Source organism: Oncorhynchus mykiss, chromosome 28, assembly GCF_013265735.2.
Source record: "Oncorhynchus mykiss isolate Arlee chromosome 28, USDA_OmykA_1.1, whole genome shotgun sequence".
Classification (NCBI taxonomy): domain Eukaryota; kingdom Metazoa; phylum Chordata; class Actinopteri; order Salmoniformes; family Salmonidae; genus Oncorhynchus; species Oncorhynchus mykiss.
The window spans coordinates 31887246-31901830 of NC_048592.1; the positions used below are offsets into that span (position 1 = coordinate 31887246).

The 14585-nt window shown below is 42.7% G+C and overlaps 1 protein-coding gene across 5 annotated transcripts in view; it reads left to right on the forward strand.

The window, feature by feature from the left end:
- The window catches only part of LOC110508972 (probable cation-transporting ATPase 13A3), a 40792-nt gene that overhangs the window by 7089 nt on the left and 19118 nt on the right, over positions 1-14585 (forward strand). For all 5 annotated transcript variants that reach the window (XR_005040205.1, XM_021589906.2, XM_021589908.2 and 2 more), the window contains exons 2-15: positions 4431-4507; positions 4926-5102; positions 6537-6716; positions 6973-7043; positions 7210-7293; positions 7764-7833; positions 8368-8502; positions 10531-10603; positions 11093-11224; positions 11476-11643; positions 12288-12445; positions 12850-13038; positions 13492-13553; positions 14295-14445. Coding sequence is in view for 4 of the 5 variants with exons in the window: in XM_021589906.2 (XP_021445581.1) it covers positions 4457-4507; positions 4926-5102; positions 6537-6716; positions 6973-7043; positions 7210-7293; positions 7764-7833; positions 8368-8502; positions 10531-10603; positions 11093-11224; positions 11476-11643; positions 12288-12445; positions 12850-13038; positions 13492-13553; positions 14295-14445 (1701 nt within the window). In the remaining variant the exon portion in view is untranslated. The remainder of the gene's footprint in view (positions 1-4430; positions 4508-4925; positions 5103-6536; positions 6717-6972; positions 7044-7209; positions 7294-7763; positions 7834-8367; positions 8503-10530; positions 10604-11092; positions 11225-11475; positions 11644-12287; positions 12446-12849; positions 13039-13491; positions 13554-14294; positions 14446-14585) is intronic.

The window sequence follows — 14585 nt, forward strand, 5'->3', positions numbered from 1 at the left end:
TCCGAGGGCCCTCACCTCCTCCCTGTAGGCTGTCTTATCGTTGTTGGCAATCAAGCCTACCAGTGTAGTGTCGTCTGCAAACTTGATGATTGAGTTGGAGGCGTGCATGGCCACGCAGTCATGGGTGAACAGGGAGTACAGGAGAGGGCTGAGAACGCACCCTTCTGAGGCCCCAGTGTTGAGGATCAGCGGAATGAAGATGTTGTTTCCTACCTTCACCACCTGCGGGGCAGCCTGTCAGGAAGTCCAGGACCCAGTTGCACAGGGCGGTGTCGAGACCCAGGGTCTTGAGCTTAATGATGAGCTTGGAGGGTACTATGGTGTTGAATGCTGAGCTGTACCTATTCTTACATAGGTATTCCTGTTGTCCAGATGGGATAGGGCAGTGGGCAGTGTGATGGCGATTGCAACGTCTGTGGACCTATTTGGGCGGTAAGCAAATTGGAGTGGGTCTAGGGTGACAGGTAGGGTGGAGGTGATATGATCCTTGACTCGTCTCTCAAAGCACTTCATGATGACAGAAGTGATTGCTACAGGGCGATAGTCATTTATAGGATTGCAGATTTTGGGGTATCTTCAGAGGTGGAAACTTTCTGTGGGAATTAACGGGAATATATGGGAATTAACGGGAATGTATGGGAATTAATGGGAATGTATGGGAATTAATATTAATAACATTTACATGTAGATGTTTTTTGCATTGGATATATTTACCATATAATATGGAGACAGAAACATAAACCTTTTACCTCATCATAAGTAGACAATTGCAAATGATTCAATGGAAATAAAAGAAAAAAATTGTTACGAATTGAAGTTGAATTAAATGAGTTGACTCTTCACATGGGATGATTTCACTGACCAACAAAAGAAAGGGAATATTGAATGATCCCCAATGATCCATCGCATCTCCCAAAAACGTTTTCATCATGCGTCTGTAAAATGATAGTCTAGAAACTAAAGTTTTGGTTGTCTTTCTCTCAGGCTTCCATGTCTTCTCCCTGGACCTCCTCAATGTCCACCTCTTGAACGTCAGACTCTGAGGCCTCATCTTCTCTGTCACTTTCCAACCTCGTTGAGGATGGCTCGTTGTCAGGCTCAAAAAGCCTCAAATTTGCCCGGATGGCGACCAATTTTTCAACCCTTGTATTGGTCAGCCTGATGCTTTGGTGTGTGTGTTCCCAAACAAGGACCAGTTGCTCTCTGAGGTGGCTGATGTTGGTGGGATTTGGAGGATGATAGAGGCAACAAGGGAAAGAGCCTCAGATCCACAAAGTCCCTTCCACCAGGTGGCTGATGAGACATGTTGGCCGACTGCCATATTACATCTCCATCACAAAGCCCTTGCTTGGAAGTGTACTTCACCAGACTGCCAAGAACCTTGCCCTCATCCAGGCCAAGGTGGCGAGACACGGTAGTGATGACACCACAGGACTTGTTGATCTCTGCACCAGACAGAATGCTCTTGCCAGCATACTTGGGGTCCAACATGTACGCTGCGGCGTGTATGAGCTCCAGGCAGAAGTCTTCACGCTTTTTGATGTATTTCAGAACTGCAGTTTCCTCTGCTTGGAGCAACAGTGGAGTGGGCAGGGCAGTACGGATTTATTCTCTTACATCTGCAAGCAGAGTCTGAACATCAGACAGGATGGCATTGTCTCCCTTACCACTCTCTCCCAAAATACATCATCCGGGAGGATCGTCTTGATGGGCCTGTCCATATCGGCAGACTGTGATATGGCCATTTCTTGAAGAGACTCCTTCCCCTCCAGGAGACTGTCAAATATGATGACCACACCAACCCAACGGGTGTTGCTGGGCAGCTTCAATGTGGTGATCTTATTCTTCTCACTTTGCTTGGTGAGGTAGATTGCTGCTATAACTTGATGACCCTTCACATACCTAATCATTACCTTGGCTCTCTTGTAGAATGTATCCTTTGTTTTCAGTGCCATGATGTCCTTGAGGTGCAGATTCAATTCATGAGCAGCGCAGACAATGGGTGTGATGTGAGCACTTTATGCACTTGGCCGGATGATTCTGCATCTTTGTTGCATTTTTCACATATGATTTGGAACAGTATTTGCAAATGTACACAGCTTTTCCTTCTACATTAGCTGCAGTGAAATGTCTCCACACATCAGATAGTGCCTGTGGCATTTTCCTGTAAAGATTATAAGAAAATTTGTTTTTTTTTAAACAAATGCAATTCCATGTACAGATTAATAGTTAAGCAATTAGATTAAAACAACCCCTTTGTAAGATAAATGTTTTAAAATGAAACATGTATGGAAACATGGGAATTAACACTCCTCAGTTAGCAGGCTCAAGCAAGCTAAAACCCACAAGTTAGAAATGATTTAAACACACTTTGCTGTAAATTTGCTGCAAATTTCCACAAATTCCAAGGCTTAACTTCCCATAGAAGATTTCCAGAAAAATTCTGTAAATTTATCGTAAAGTTTTCGACACTTTGCAAACCCTAGTCATTTAGCTTTCTTGGGAGCAGGAACAATGGTAGCGACAGCAGACTGTCCCGTAAACACACCAGCCAGCTTGTCTGCGCATGCTCTGAGGATGCGACTAGGGATGACGTCTGGGCCGGCAGCCTTGCGAGGGTTAACACGTTTAAATGTTTTATTCACGTCGGCCACGGAGAAAGAGAGCCCACAGTCTTTGTTAGCGGGCTGTGTCGGTGGAACTATTGTCCTCAAAGCACACAAATAATTTGTTTAATCTGTCTGGGAGCAAGACGTCGACGTCCGCGACGGGGCTGGTTTTCTTTTTAGAATCTGTGATTGTCTGTAGACCCTGCCACATACGTCTCATATTTGAGCTGTTGAATTGCAACTCTACTTTGTCTCTATACTGATGCTTTGCTTGTTTGATTGCCTTAAGGAGGGAATAACTACACTGTATGTATTCGTTCATGTTTCCAGTCACCTTGCCATGATTAAATGTGGTGGTATGTGATTTCAGTTTTGCGCGAATGCTGCCGTCAATCCACGGTTTCTGGTTAGGGAAGGTTTTAATAGTCACAGTGGGTACAACATCTCCTATACACTTCCTTATAAACTCGTTCACCTAGTCAGTGTATACGTCAATGTTATTGTCTGAGGCTACCCGGAACAGATTCCAGTCCATGTGATCGAAGCAATCTTGAAGCGTGGGATCCGATTGGTCAGACCAGCGTTGGATAGACCTAAACACGGGTGCTTCCTGTTTTAGTTTCTGCCTAGGGGAGGGGATTTGCCAAAAGTAGGGCGGGGGAGGGCCTTGTAGGCATTGCGGAAGTTAGAGTAGCAGTGGTCGAGTGTGTTACTCACTCGTGTACTGCAATTGATATGCTGATAGAATTTAGGTAGCCTTGATCTCAGATTAGCTTTGTTAAAATCCCCAGCTACAATAAATGCAGCCTCAGAATATATGGTTTCCAGTTTGTATAAAGTCCAGTGAAGTTCCTTGATGGCCGTCGGCTTGAGGGGGGATATACACGGCTGTGAGGATAACCGAGGAGAGTTCTCTTGGGAGATAATACGGTCGGCATTTGATTGTGAGGAATTTTAGGTCAGGTGAACAAAAGGACTTGAGTTCTTGTATGTTGTGACAATTACACCATGAGTCGTTAATTATGAAACATACACCCCCCCTTCTTCTTACCAGAGAGATGTTTGTTCCTGTCGGCGCAATGCACGGAAAATCCTGTTGGCTGTAAGGACTCTGACAGTGTGTCCCCAGCTAGCCATGTCACCCGTGAAACAGAGTATGTTACTATCCCAGATATCTCTTTGGAAAGCAACTCTTGCCATAATTTCATCTACCTTGTTAACCAGGGACTGGACATTAGCTAGTAATATACTCAGAAGCGGTGGGTGGTGTGCGCGCATCCAAAGCCTCACTAGAAGACCGCTCCTCACCCTCTCCTCTGACGGCGTTGTTTTGGGTCGGCCTCTGGAATCAGTTCAAATACTGTGTGATCCGCTTTGGGAAAGTCGGATTCCTGGTCGTAGTGCTGGTTGTGCTGGTAAGTTGACGTCTCTGATATCCAATAGTTCTTCCCGGCTGTATGTAATAACACTTAAGGTTTTCAGGGCCAACAATGTAATAAATAATACATTGAAAAAAATACTGCACAGTTTCCTAAGGACTTGAAGGGAAGCTGCCATCTCTCGGCGCCATCTTGCAATGTATAGCACATTAAATCCACGCATTTGTCAAAAAGGGCTTGACAGCATTCCGGGCCTAAACTGCCACAGGCAAAGGTGATAGTGCCATGGTAGAACAGGTTTTTGGATCCTTTCGTTTCAAGTCAAATACCGCAGCTTCAATTCAAACATAACGAGACAAAATCCAACATGCTACCCAAACAGGAATATTTACAATGGCAAACAGTTCCAAGACGCTGAGTAAGATGTTCCCTGTTGTTTCAGTGGGACCTTTAAACACTTCTGACAGGATGGAGAAGAAAGACGTGAAGATCATCAACCAGGGCCTGGAGGACGAGATGGTGAGTGACTGAACAAACACCATATCATGCATGCCTGTCCAAAAACCATAACTCCATCAAGACCCAAGATCCTACCCCTGGCCCAGCTAGGGTCTTTATGGAGATCAGAGATGACTGAATACTACGTGTAAGCATATATAGTGAAAGGCCATCTAGGCTTAGCCTTGTATATACCATACTGATTACTGCTGCGCTAGCATAGCATAGCAGGTGGCGTGATATAGCTAGCTAATATTGATCTAATACTTCCTTAGATTTGGGTATGTCATTTTAGGTGAACATTGGGAAAAAAGGGGCGGATCCTTTAAGAAGTGCCTGGGGTAGGAGCTAGAGTAGCTGAGCTTCCATCCAAGAGGTGTTACAGCCAAATGTTGCTCTCTGACCCAACATGTGCCACAATCTTATTGTGTGTCTATAGGAGGTGTGGGGTTACCGGCCGTGCCCCTGGAAGATGGTTCTGGTGGCCGTTGGGGCGGTGTGCACCGGGGGGCTGCTGTTTCTGGTGCTCTACTGGCTGCCTGAGTGGGGAGTGAGACTGACCTGCACACGGACCCCCTTCATCAGGGAGTCCCAGACACTGCTGCTAAGATCCACGGTACACTAATCTTACTCACCAAAGATAACCTTTCATTGGGTGATTTGAAAAGTCCTAGTCAATCGATCCATAATATAATAAAACTTTTAGCAAAACATTTTATCTTTAATTTACAATCTGTAGAAACTATGAGAATAGAAAGGTTCATAACTTTATGTGAAACATCACAGCACAGATGAAAAATATATAGCAAATAGAAATCCAAAATGGATGGTGTTAAGAGATAGATGAGAGGGGTTGAATGGAGCTGAAGGGTGGGACTAATAACAACAAGATAACTAATATAAAACATACTGTGTCTGTAAAAATGTGAAATATAGCACAGTTAAAAAGATATAGCAAATACAACTAACTGGATGAACATCAGAAATAGAGGAAGGCCAGAACTAAAAACCAACAACATATAACTATTGTCAAATAGATTGCGTCTGTAAAAACTATATAGTACGTATAACGCTGGAAGCAGAAGCCTAAGTGTTATTGTTCACTAGTTTACTCCAATTAGGGGAGGAGTGGTAGGGTTTGTGGGAAATTATAAAAGAAAATATATTTTAAAAATATATGTCTACCGTTCAAAAGTTTGGGGTCACTTAGAAATGTCCTTGTTTTTGAAAGAAAAGCACATTTTTTTTGTCCATTAAAATAACATCAAATTGATCAGAAATACAGTGTAGACATTGTAAATGTTGTAAATGACTATTGTAGCTGGAAATGGCTGATGTTTTATGGAATATCTACATAGTCATACAGAGGCCCATGATCAGCAACCATCACTCCTGTGTTCCAATGATATGTTGTGTTAGCTAATCCAGGTTCATAATTTTAAAAAGCTAATTGATCATTAGAAAACCCTTTTGCAATTATCTTAGCACAGCTGAAAATAAACTGAAAATCTGCAGTTTCCAGCTACAAAAGTCATTTACAACCTTAACAATGTCTACACTGTATTTCTGATCAATTTGATGTTATTTTAATGAACAAATGTGTTTTTCTTTCAAAAACAAGAACATTTCTAAGTGACCACAAACTTTTAAACGGTAGTGTGTGTGTGTGTGTGTGTGTGTGTGTGTGTGTGTGTGTGTATATATATATATATCCCAAAAATATATGGGAGATTGGAAATGATGCAGACAATTACATTGATGGAAGCTACAATCTATCCGCAACATTAAAGCTGATCTACCCCCCCAAAAAAAACTACTACGCCCTAAGTAACAGTAAAGATAACACTGGCTTGAGACTACATTACAAATTGTAATTTACTATAACCAATTCTCTACTGAATAGTCAGTCTGCTTAATCACTAATATCACTGTCTTACAGCATCAAATGGATGGTATTCACATCCTCCCCAAGCTCGAAGTCCATGTGCTGTGCGCAATTTATCCTGGGGACAATGTTAACTGGATGACTTGGTTAATTAAATTCTAACAGGACGAGTTTAGGAGATGGTTCCGGGCCAAGGTACATGTGATGCTAGCCCCTGGAAAGAGACCCTTTGACGGTGTCGATCTCCTAAGCCCTCTGCACATACCTAATGGGGACAGTATACACTCCTTCAGTGCCCTCCAAGATGAACTTCAGGGAAAATACATCCATATCCAGCCAGTTCAGGTAAGGCAATGGCCTCTGATATTCATTAACAAACAGTGTCCCAGTTGTCTTGAATGGCTCTCTCCCTTCATGTCATTTCCTTCAAGACAAGTGATGGGTGAAATGTACAGATCTGTGGTCCTGGAGGAAAGGACACAAGGGAAGGAAGGTATCCAAGATTATTGAGACGCATGAAGTGATGGATACAGATCCAAAGCCCTCTCAGTTGATTTCTGAACATTGCTTGGTGTTCTGACTACATCTCTCTTTCTATCAGGTTTGCTACTTCACCCACCACAGCACAAAATACTACTGGAATGATCTGCTTCAGAATTTTGAAGTGTTTAAGTAAGAGCCCTATTGCAAAATCACATTACATAAGACTTCAGTAACCCCCATACATGTGTAATTGTCCAGCTACTTTTAAAACATGGACATTCTCTATCATCCTTATATGAAAGGTGGTAAGTATACAGTATTACCATGGAGGTGACTGTGTGTGCTGCTCTTCTAGAGGTTTGGAGGATGTCAGGGTGACTTGTTCCAGCATCCACACCGACCACAGCTCTGGTCTCAGCAAACTACTTCAGGACTACAGGTAGCCTACATTACCCACAACCCTCTACTTCCATACACAGTACGTAAGAAGAGGCCAGTGGGAGGAGCTATAGGAGGACATGCTCATTGTAATAGCCAAAATGGCATGAAAGGAACGGAGTCAAACGTGGTTTCCATATGTTTGATACCTTTCTATTTATTCCATTCCAGCCATTACAATGAGCCCCTTCCTCCTATAGCTCCTCCCACCAGCCTCCTCTTCTGCACCTCTCCCTTGCACATAGGCATAATCATCCCTGTTCCTACAGGCACTATTGCACACACCACCGGTTCTTGAATCTCATTTGGCCCAACGGCTCTTTTGAATGTTGGAATTTATCTCTGAATGTACAGCTAAGACTGGCTAGTCCGCACAAGCATACAGTGCATACCGGTGTTTGAACACTTTGGCCCTTTGGCGTGTGAGAAAGCTGGCAAAAATGCTAATGGTTTTCAATCCGGTTTCAACAGGAGACTGTTCTTTGAAGTGAATGAGATAGCAGTTAAGGTGCCATCTGTGTTCAAGCTACTCATAAAAGAGGTAGGTTACTGGATACATCTTCTCTCACACAACAACAAGTATGACCTGGAGTTTTTCTTGATCAGCTGACCTGGAAAAACCCTGGAGCCTATTTATAGTCTTCAACTAGGCCCCAGAGTTTTTACGGGTCAGGTCACATGGCTAGGAATAACTACTGTACCTTAGAGCAGTGGTTCCCAACTCAAGTCCTCGAGTACACCCAACAGCACACATAGTTGTGTTGTAGCCCCCAGACAAACGTACCTGAGTCAACTCATTGAGGGCCTGATGATTAGTTGACAAGTTGAATCAGGTGTGCTTGTCCGGGGCTACAATAAAAATATGTACTGTTGTTGATACCCAAGGACCGGAGGTGGGAACCACTGGCTTAGAGTAAACGCTGCTTATTTTTCTGATAATAACAATCCATTATCTAAAATGATAATGGGATAAATTGACAATAAAACAATCATAAATTTGACAATAAAGCTTCATAGGATGAAACTAGCTCAATAATTTCCCACTTTTTTCCCATATTAATTCCTTCATCCTCAGGTCCTGAATCCGTTCTACATATTCCAGCTCTTCAGCGTGATTCTGTGGAGCATTGAACAGTATTACTACTACGCCGCTGCCATAGTCTTCATGTCTGTCATATCCATAGCTACCTCGCTGTACACCGTCAAGAAGGTGGGTGGTCGTCCTAGACTAAGCACTTCCTCATGTAGCGGAAGTGGCGGCCATGTTGCCTCTCAATCAGAGTTATCGAAGTTAAATGTTACTCGTTCCTTGGCAATGACAGAATAGTTATTATTGGGGGGGGGGGGCTAGCGTTAACTTCAAATCTCCCTACCATCATATAGGAGAAGGTTGAATCCTAAGCAACCTGCCTACACATACAGTGCCTTGCGAAAGTATTCGGCCCCCTTGAACTTTGCGACCTTTTGCCACATTTCAGGCTTCAAACATAAAGATATAAAACTGTATTTTTTTGTGAAGAATCAACAACAAGTGGGACACAATCATGAAGTGGAACGACAATTATTGGATATTTCAAACTTTTTTAACAAATCAAAAACGGAAAAATTGGGCGTGCAAAATTATTCAGCCCCCTTAAGTTAATACTTTGTAGCGCCACCTTTTGCTGCGATTACAGCTGTAAGTTGCTTGGGGTATGTCTCTATCAGTTTTGCACATCGAGAGACTGAATTTTTTTCCCATTCCTCCTTGCAAAACAGCTCGAGCTCAGTGAGGTTGGATGTAGAGCATTTGTGAACAGCAGTTTTCAGTTCTTTCCACAGATTCTCGATTGGATTCAGGTCTGGACATTGACTTGGCCATTCTAACACCTGGATATGTTTATTTTTGAACCATTCCATTGTAGATTTTGCTTTATGTTTTGGATCATTGTCTTGTTGGAAGACAAATCTCCGTCCCAGTCTCAGGTCTTTTGCAGACTCCATCAGGTTTTCTTCCCATCAATTTTAACCATCTTCCCTGTCCCTGCTGAAGAAAAGCAGGCCCAAACCATGATGCTGCCACCACCATGTTTGACAGTGGGGATGGTGTGTTCAGCTGTGTTGCTTTTACGCCAAACATAACGTTTTGCATTGTTGCCAAAAAGTTCAATTTTGGTTTCATCTGACCAGAGCACCTTCTTCCACATGTTTGGTGTGTCTCCCAGGTGGCTTGTGGCAAACTTTAAACAACACTTTTCATGGATATCTTTAAGAAATGGCTTTCTTCTTGCCACTCTTCCATAAAGGCCAGATTTGTGCAATATACGACTGATTGTTGTCCTATGGACAGAGTCTCCCACCTCAGCTGTAGATCTCTGCAGTTCATCCAGAGTGATCATGGGCCTCTTGGCTGCATCTCTGATCAGTCTTCTCCTTGTATGAGCTGAAAGTTTAGAGGGACGGCCAGGTCTTGGTAGATTTGCAGTGGTCTGATACTCCTTCCATTTCAATATTATCGCTTGCACAGTGCTCCTTGGGATGTTTAAAGCTTGGGAAATATTTTTGTATCCAAATCCGGCTTTAAACTTCTTCACAACAGTATCTCGGACCTGCCTGGTGTGTTCCTTGTTCTTCATGATGCTCTCTGCGCTTTTAACGGACCTCTGAGACTATCACAGTGCAGGTGCATTTATACGGAGACTTGATTACACACAGGTGGATTGTATTTATCATCATTAGTCATTTAGGTCAACATTGGATCATTCAGAGATCCTCACTGAACTTCTGGAGAGAGTTTGCTGCACTGAAAGTAAAGGGGCTGAATAATTTTGCACGCCCAATTTTTCAGTTTTTGATTTGTTAAAAAAGTTTGAAATATCCAATAAATGTCGTTCCACTTCATGATTGTGTCCCACTTGTTGTTGATTCTTCACAAAAAAAATACAGTTTTATATCTTCATGTTTGAAGCCTGAAATGTGGCAAAAGGTCGCAAAGTTCAAGGGGGCCGAATACTTTCGCAAGGCACTGTAGTTTGAAGTATAATACCAACATAGCTACTGTAGTAGGTCAAAGCTGTGTGCTGGAAAACCGTGGTAGAGAATGGGTCGAAAAGGCATTGTGGTGCTCGTGAATTTCCTTTTTTCGGGTACAAACCAATTCTCACTTAAAACATATTTTTGTTGTTGTTTTTAATAGATGACTTCTGTGTTGTTTAGCTTATGTTTCTTTTAATGGATTCCCCTTTTTCTCTGCTCACAGCAATACATCATGCTGCATGACATGGTGGCGACACACAGTGTCGTACGTGTCTCAGTGTGCAGAGGGACTCTAGGTTTGTAACTATAGAGATTAATGTACTGTATTCATTATTATTCATCTATTATTGCATTTTATTAGTGACTTCCTCCTTTCCAAGGTTTCGGTTACACTTTTGAAGTATTACATTGATAATGTGTATTTGATAATGGTCGACAATGTGTACTTGATGATGATTTGATAATGGGTATAATTTCATCCTACATCTTTTATTACATCTTTTTATTTATTTATTTACATTTTTTGTTGATTGTGAAGGAAAAACAAGTCCTCCTTATGGACTATGCTGCTTGTTATGGGTTCGTCATCTGACCAGAGGGGTATACTACAAACCGGAACAAGGAGTTAGCCAGCTAACTTGCCTAAATATTATTATATACCTTTTTTATTTATTTAGTTTAGCTTTCTTAATGAAACAGAAAATCCATAGTTATTTCTGGTTGTTTATCACAGTTAGCTGGCTCCTGCTTTGTAGTATACCCCTGTGGTGTTGTGTTGAACACAGATGTCGAGGAGGCCATGTCCACAGAGCTGGTCCCCGGTGATGTCATCGTCATCCCGTCCAATGGAATGATCATGCCCTGTGACGCCGTGCTGATTCATGGAAACTGCATCGTCAACGAGAGCATGCTGACAGGTGACTATAAAATGTTAATCCTTTAATTTGAACACTGTGGGCCAGTTTCCCGGACCCAGATTAAGCCTTGTCCTGAACAAAAAAACATGCTCAATGGGAAAACTCATTTGAAAGTGCTTTTCGGTTCAGGACTAGCTTTAATCTGGGTCCGGAAAACAGGCCCCATATGCCATAATAAACGCTGCTATGGTTCCATTGTAGTGTAATCAGGTTATGTGTACCTATAATATCTTTCTATTGGTCCTCTGCAGGTGAGAGTGTGCCTGTCACCAAGACCAGCCTACCCAGCTCAGGAGAAGATGGGGCTGGCGTCTATAGCATAGAGGAACACAAGAGACACACGCTGTTCTGTGGCACTCACATCATTCAGACCCGCTTCTACACCGGGGAACTGGTCAAGGCCGTGGTGGTCAGGACTGGTGAGACCACTTATTGTTTCCAGTCTTCTGTTATAGAGCTGTTTTTCATTGACCTTAATACACCTAATACACATTTATTACCTATTATAAACTGAGTGGTTCGAGCCCTGAATACTGATTGGCTGACAGCCGTGGTATATCAGACCATATACCACAGGTATGACAACAACAAAAAATGACTGCTCCAATTACGTTGGTAACCAGTTTATAATAGCAATAAGGCACCTCTGGGGTTTGTGGTATATGGCCAATACACATGGCTAAGGGCTGTATCCAGGCACTCCACGTTGCGTCATGCTTAAGAACAGCCCTTAGTTGTGGTATATTGGCCATATACCACACCCCCCATACCTTATTGCTTAAATATAGCATATGTGTATTAGTGCATGGGCCTCAGACTCTAGGTTAACTGACCTATACAGGGCTGTAAAGTTGTTATAGGTCTAGCTCAAAGTGTTTGTGTGCATTCAGTTTTAAACCAACCTTCCCTGAATACAACAGTGGAGAGAGACATGGTGAGGATGGGCTCCCAGCTTCCACTGGGATGTGAGATAAATGTACTCAATTAAAGGGTTAATATGGCACTCTGCAGCTCATCAATTCAAATGCTATTTAGGTTATTTCCAATATTTGTTGTCTGTCAGGTTTCAGCACAGAGAAGGGCCAGCTGGTGCGCTCCATCCTGTACCCCAAGCCCACTGACTTCAAGCTGTACAGAGATGCCTATCTCTTCCTGCTCTGTCTGGTGGGAGTGGCCGGCATTGGCTTCATCTACACCATCGTCCTCAGCATCATAAACCAGGTACTGCACTTTGCAGTTTGTCTGTTCAGGCATTGAAAACAGATTGCATTTGTGTAGTGCTTTTTTCGCTAGTACTCAAAGAGCATTACACCTACCCACTCCACAATCAATGTGTAGTATCCTTCCTGTGTTTTTGGCTTAGTATTAAATGAGTGAAAATAGTCCTCCGACAATGTATGAATTGACCATTATTTAAACATGCATGGCCCATTCCCAACCAATTCTCTTTTTTTGGAAGAATATGACCGTCTCATAGTAAAATAGAAAAATATCAGTATGGAGACAGTTAAGTCCAGCAATAGTGTTGTTTCCCTATGTCTGCAGTTTGTCCATTTCATTGACTATTTTCCATGTCCAGGTTCCGGCCAAACTTATTAGAAGGTTATTCTCTTCTCTTTGAACAGGTTCCAGCCAAAACCATAGTGGTTGAATCTCTGGACATTATCACCATCACGGTGCCCCCGGCGCTGCCTGCAGCCATGACAGCTGGCATCGTCTATGCCCAGCGCCGGCTGAAACGTGTGGGTATCTTCTGCATCAGTCCCCAGAGGATCAACATCTGTGGCCAACTCAACCTCATCTGCTTCGACAAGGTACCCACTATGCCTCGTCTGCTTCGACAAGGTACCCACTATGCCTCGTCTGCTTTGACAAGGTACCCACTATGCCCTGTCTGCTTCGACAAGGTACCCACAATGCCCTGTCTGCTTCGACAAGGTACCCACTATGTCTTGTCTGCTTCGACAAGGTACCCACAATGCCCTGTCTGCTTCGACAAGGTACCCACTATGTCTTGTCTGCTTCGACAAGGTACCCACTATGCCACCGAAACACAAACTATCAAACTTCATGCCAAGAATCAGGCTGTTATAATCACTAGTGAAACATATTGCTCTATCTAGTAGTATGTTTTTGTAAAACTATGATTCTGTGATTTTAAAATAAAGTATTCAGAAATCTTTAGCTAGCACACAGGTACGAAATGCAGACAGTTGTAGAATGAAGCTACAGTATATTTCTGTGTAACTGTCCTGCTCCTCACACAGACTGGTACTCTCACTGAAGATGGTTTGGACCTTTGGGGGATCCAGAGAGTTGAAAATGGCAGGTGAGAATGGGTGGGATATGAGGTGTCCATGTTTCTCATCATGGCTACCATGGCTAAGGAGAGATGTTCTCTTCTACCATGTATCAGTTATCTACGGTCTCTGACCCCTCCATTGTTATGGGGAAGTCAGTGGATGAATACCACAGCTCATTTGTTTCCCCCAGTCCTTTCTCTGTGACCCCACTAGTCCCCTCGTGAAACCCCCACTACGTTAAAGGGGAAATCAGCAGTTGAAACAATAACAAAGCCTACCACTGTTTTGGTAAAAAAGCTGAGGGATGGGGCTGGAGAAATGTAACCAATTTCAAATTCATAGACAGAGATATGGATGCAAGGGCTGACCATCCATGATATCAAAAATGATTGTTCTAACCATGTTTTGAGGCTATACAGTGTTTATTTACATGTACTTTGTTTTATAAACATTGGAGTTAAACAAGCTTATATTTTGGGTTCTGATGGGGTACAGCAGTTGAACTAAGCTCATGAGGTATTTTTTATTTAAATTTCTCAACAATCAATGGGTACATATTAATTTGTAGGGCCAAAAATTGATGTAGCAAACTGCAGATTGTCCTTTTAAAGGGATAGGTACACATTTACATAATGTTGTAGTTACCTTTTTAAAGCTATTCAATCAGAAACCCACAATTTACACGTGTTTACTGAGCTGCATCCCCCTATGGGTGGAAAACACAAAATTGGTCTTAGATCAGCTTTCAATCTACTTCTTTCTCTCAGTTTCTCTCCCCCAGAGGATGACCCAGCCAATGAGACACTAGTCAGGTCCTCGTTTGTGTCTTGCATGGCCACCTGCCACTCTCTGACCAAGCTAGAGGGAGAACTCTCCGGAGACCCAATGGACCTCAAGATGTTCAACGCTACAGGCTGGGTCAGTCGGTCGCAATGTTTTTTTTCCAACGCTGTCTCTGTTCCTTTGTGGATATTGTAACCTACAGTAGTTTCTGTTATATACTGAAGAAAATTATAAACACAACATGTAAAGTGTTGGTCCCATGTTTCATGAGGTGA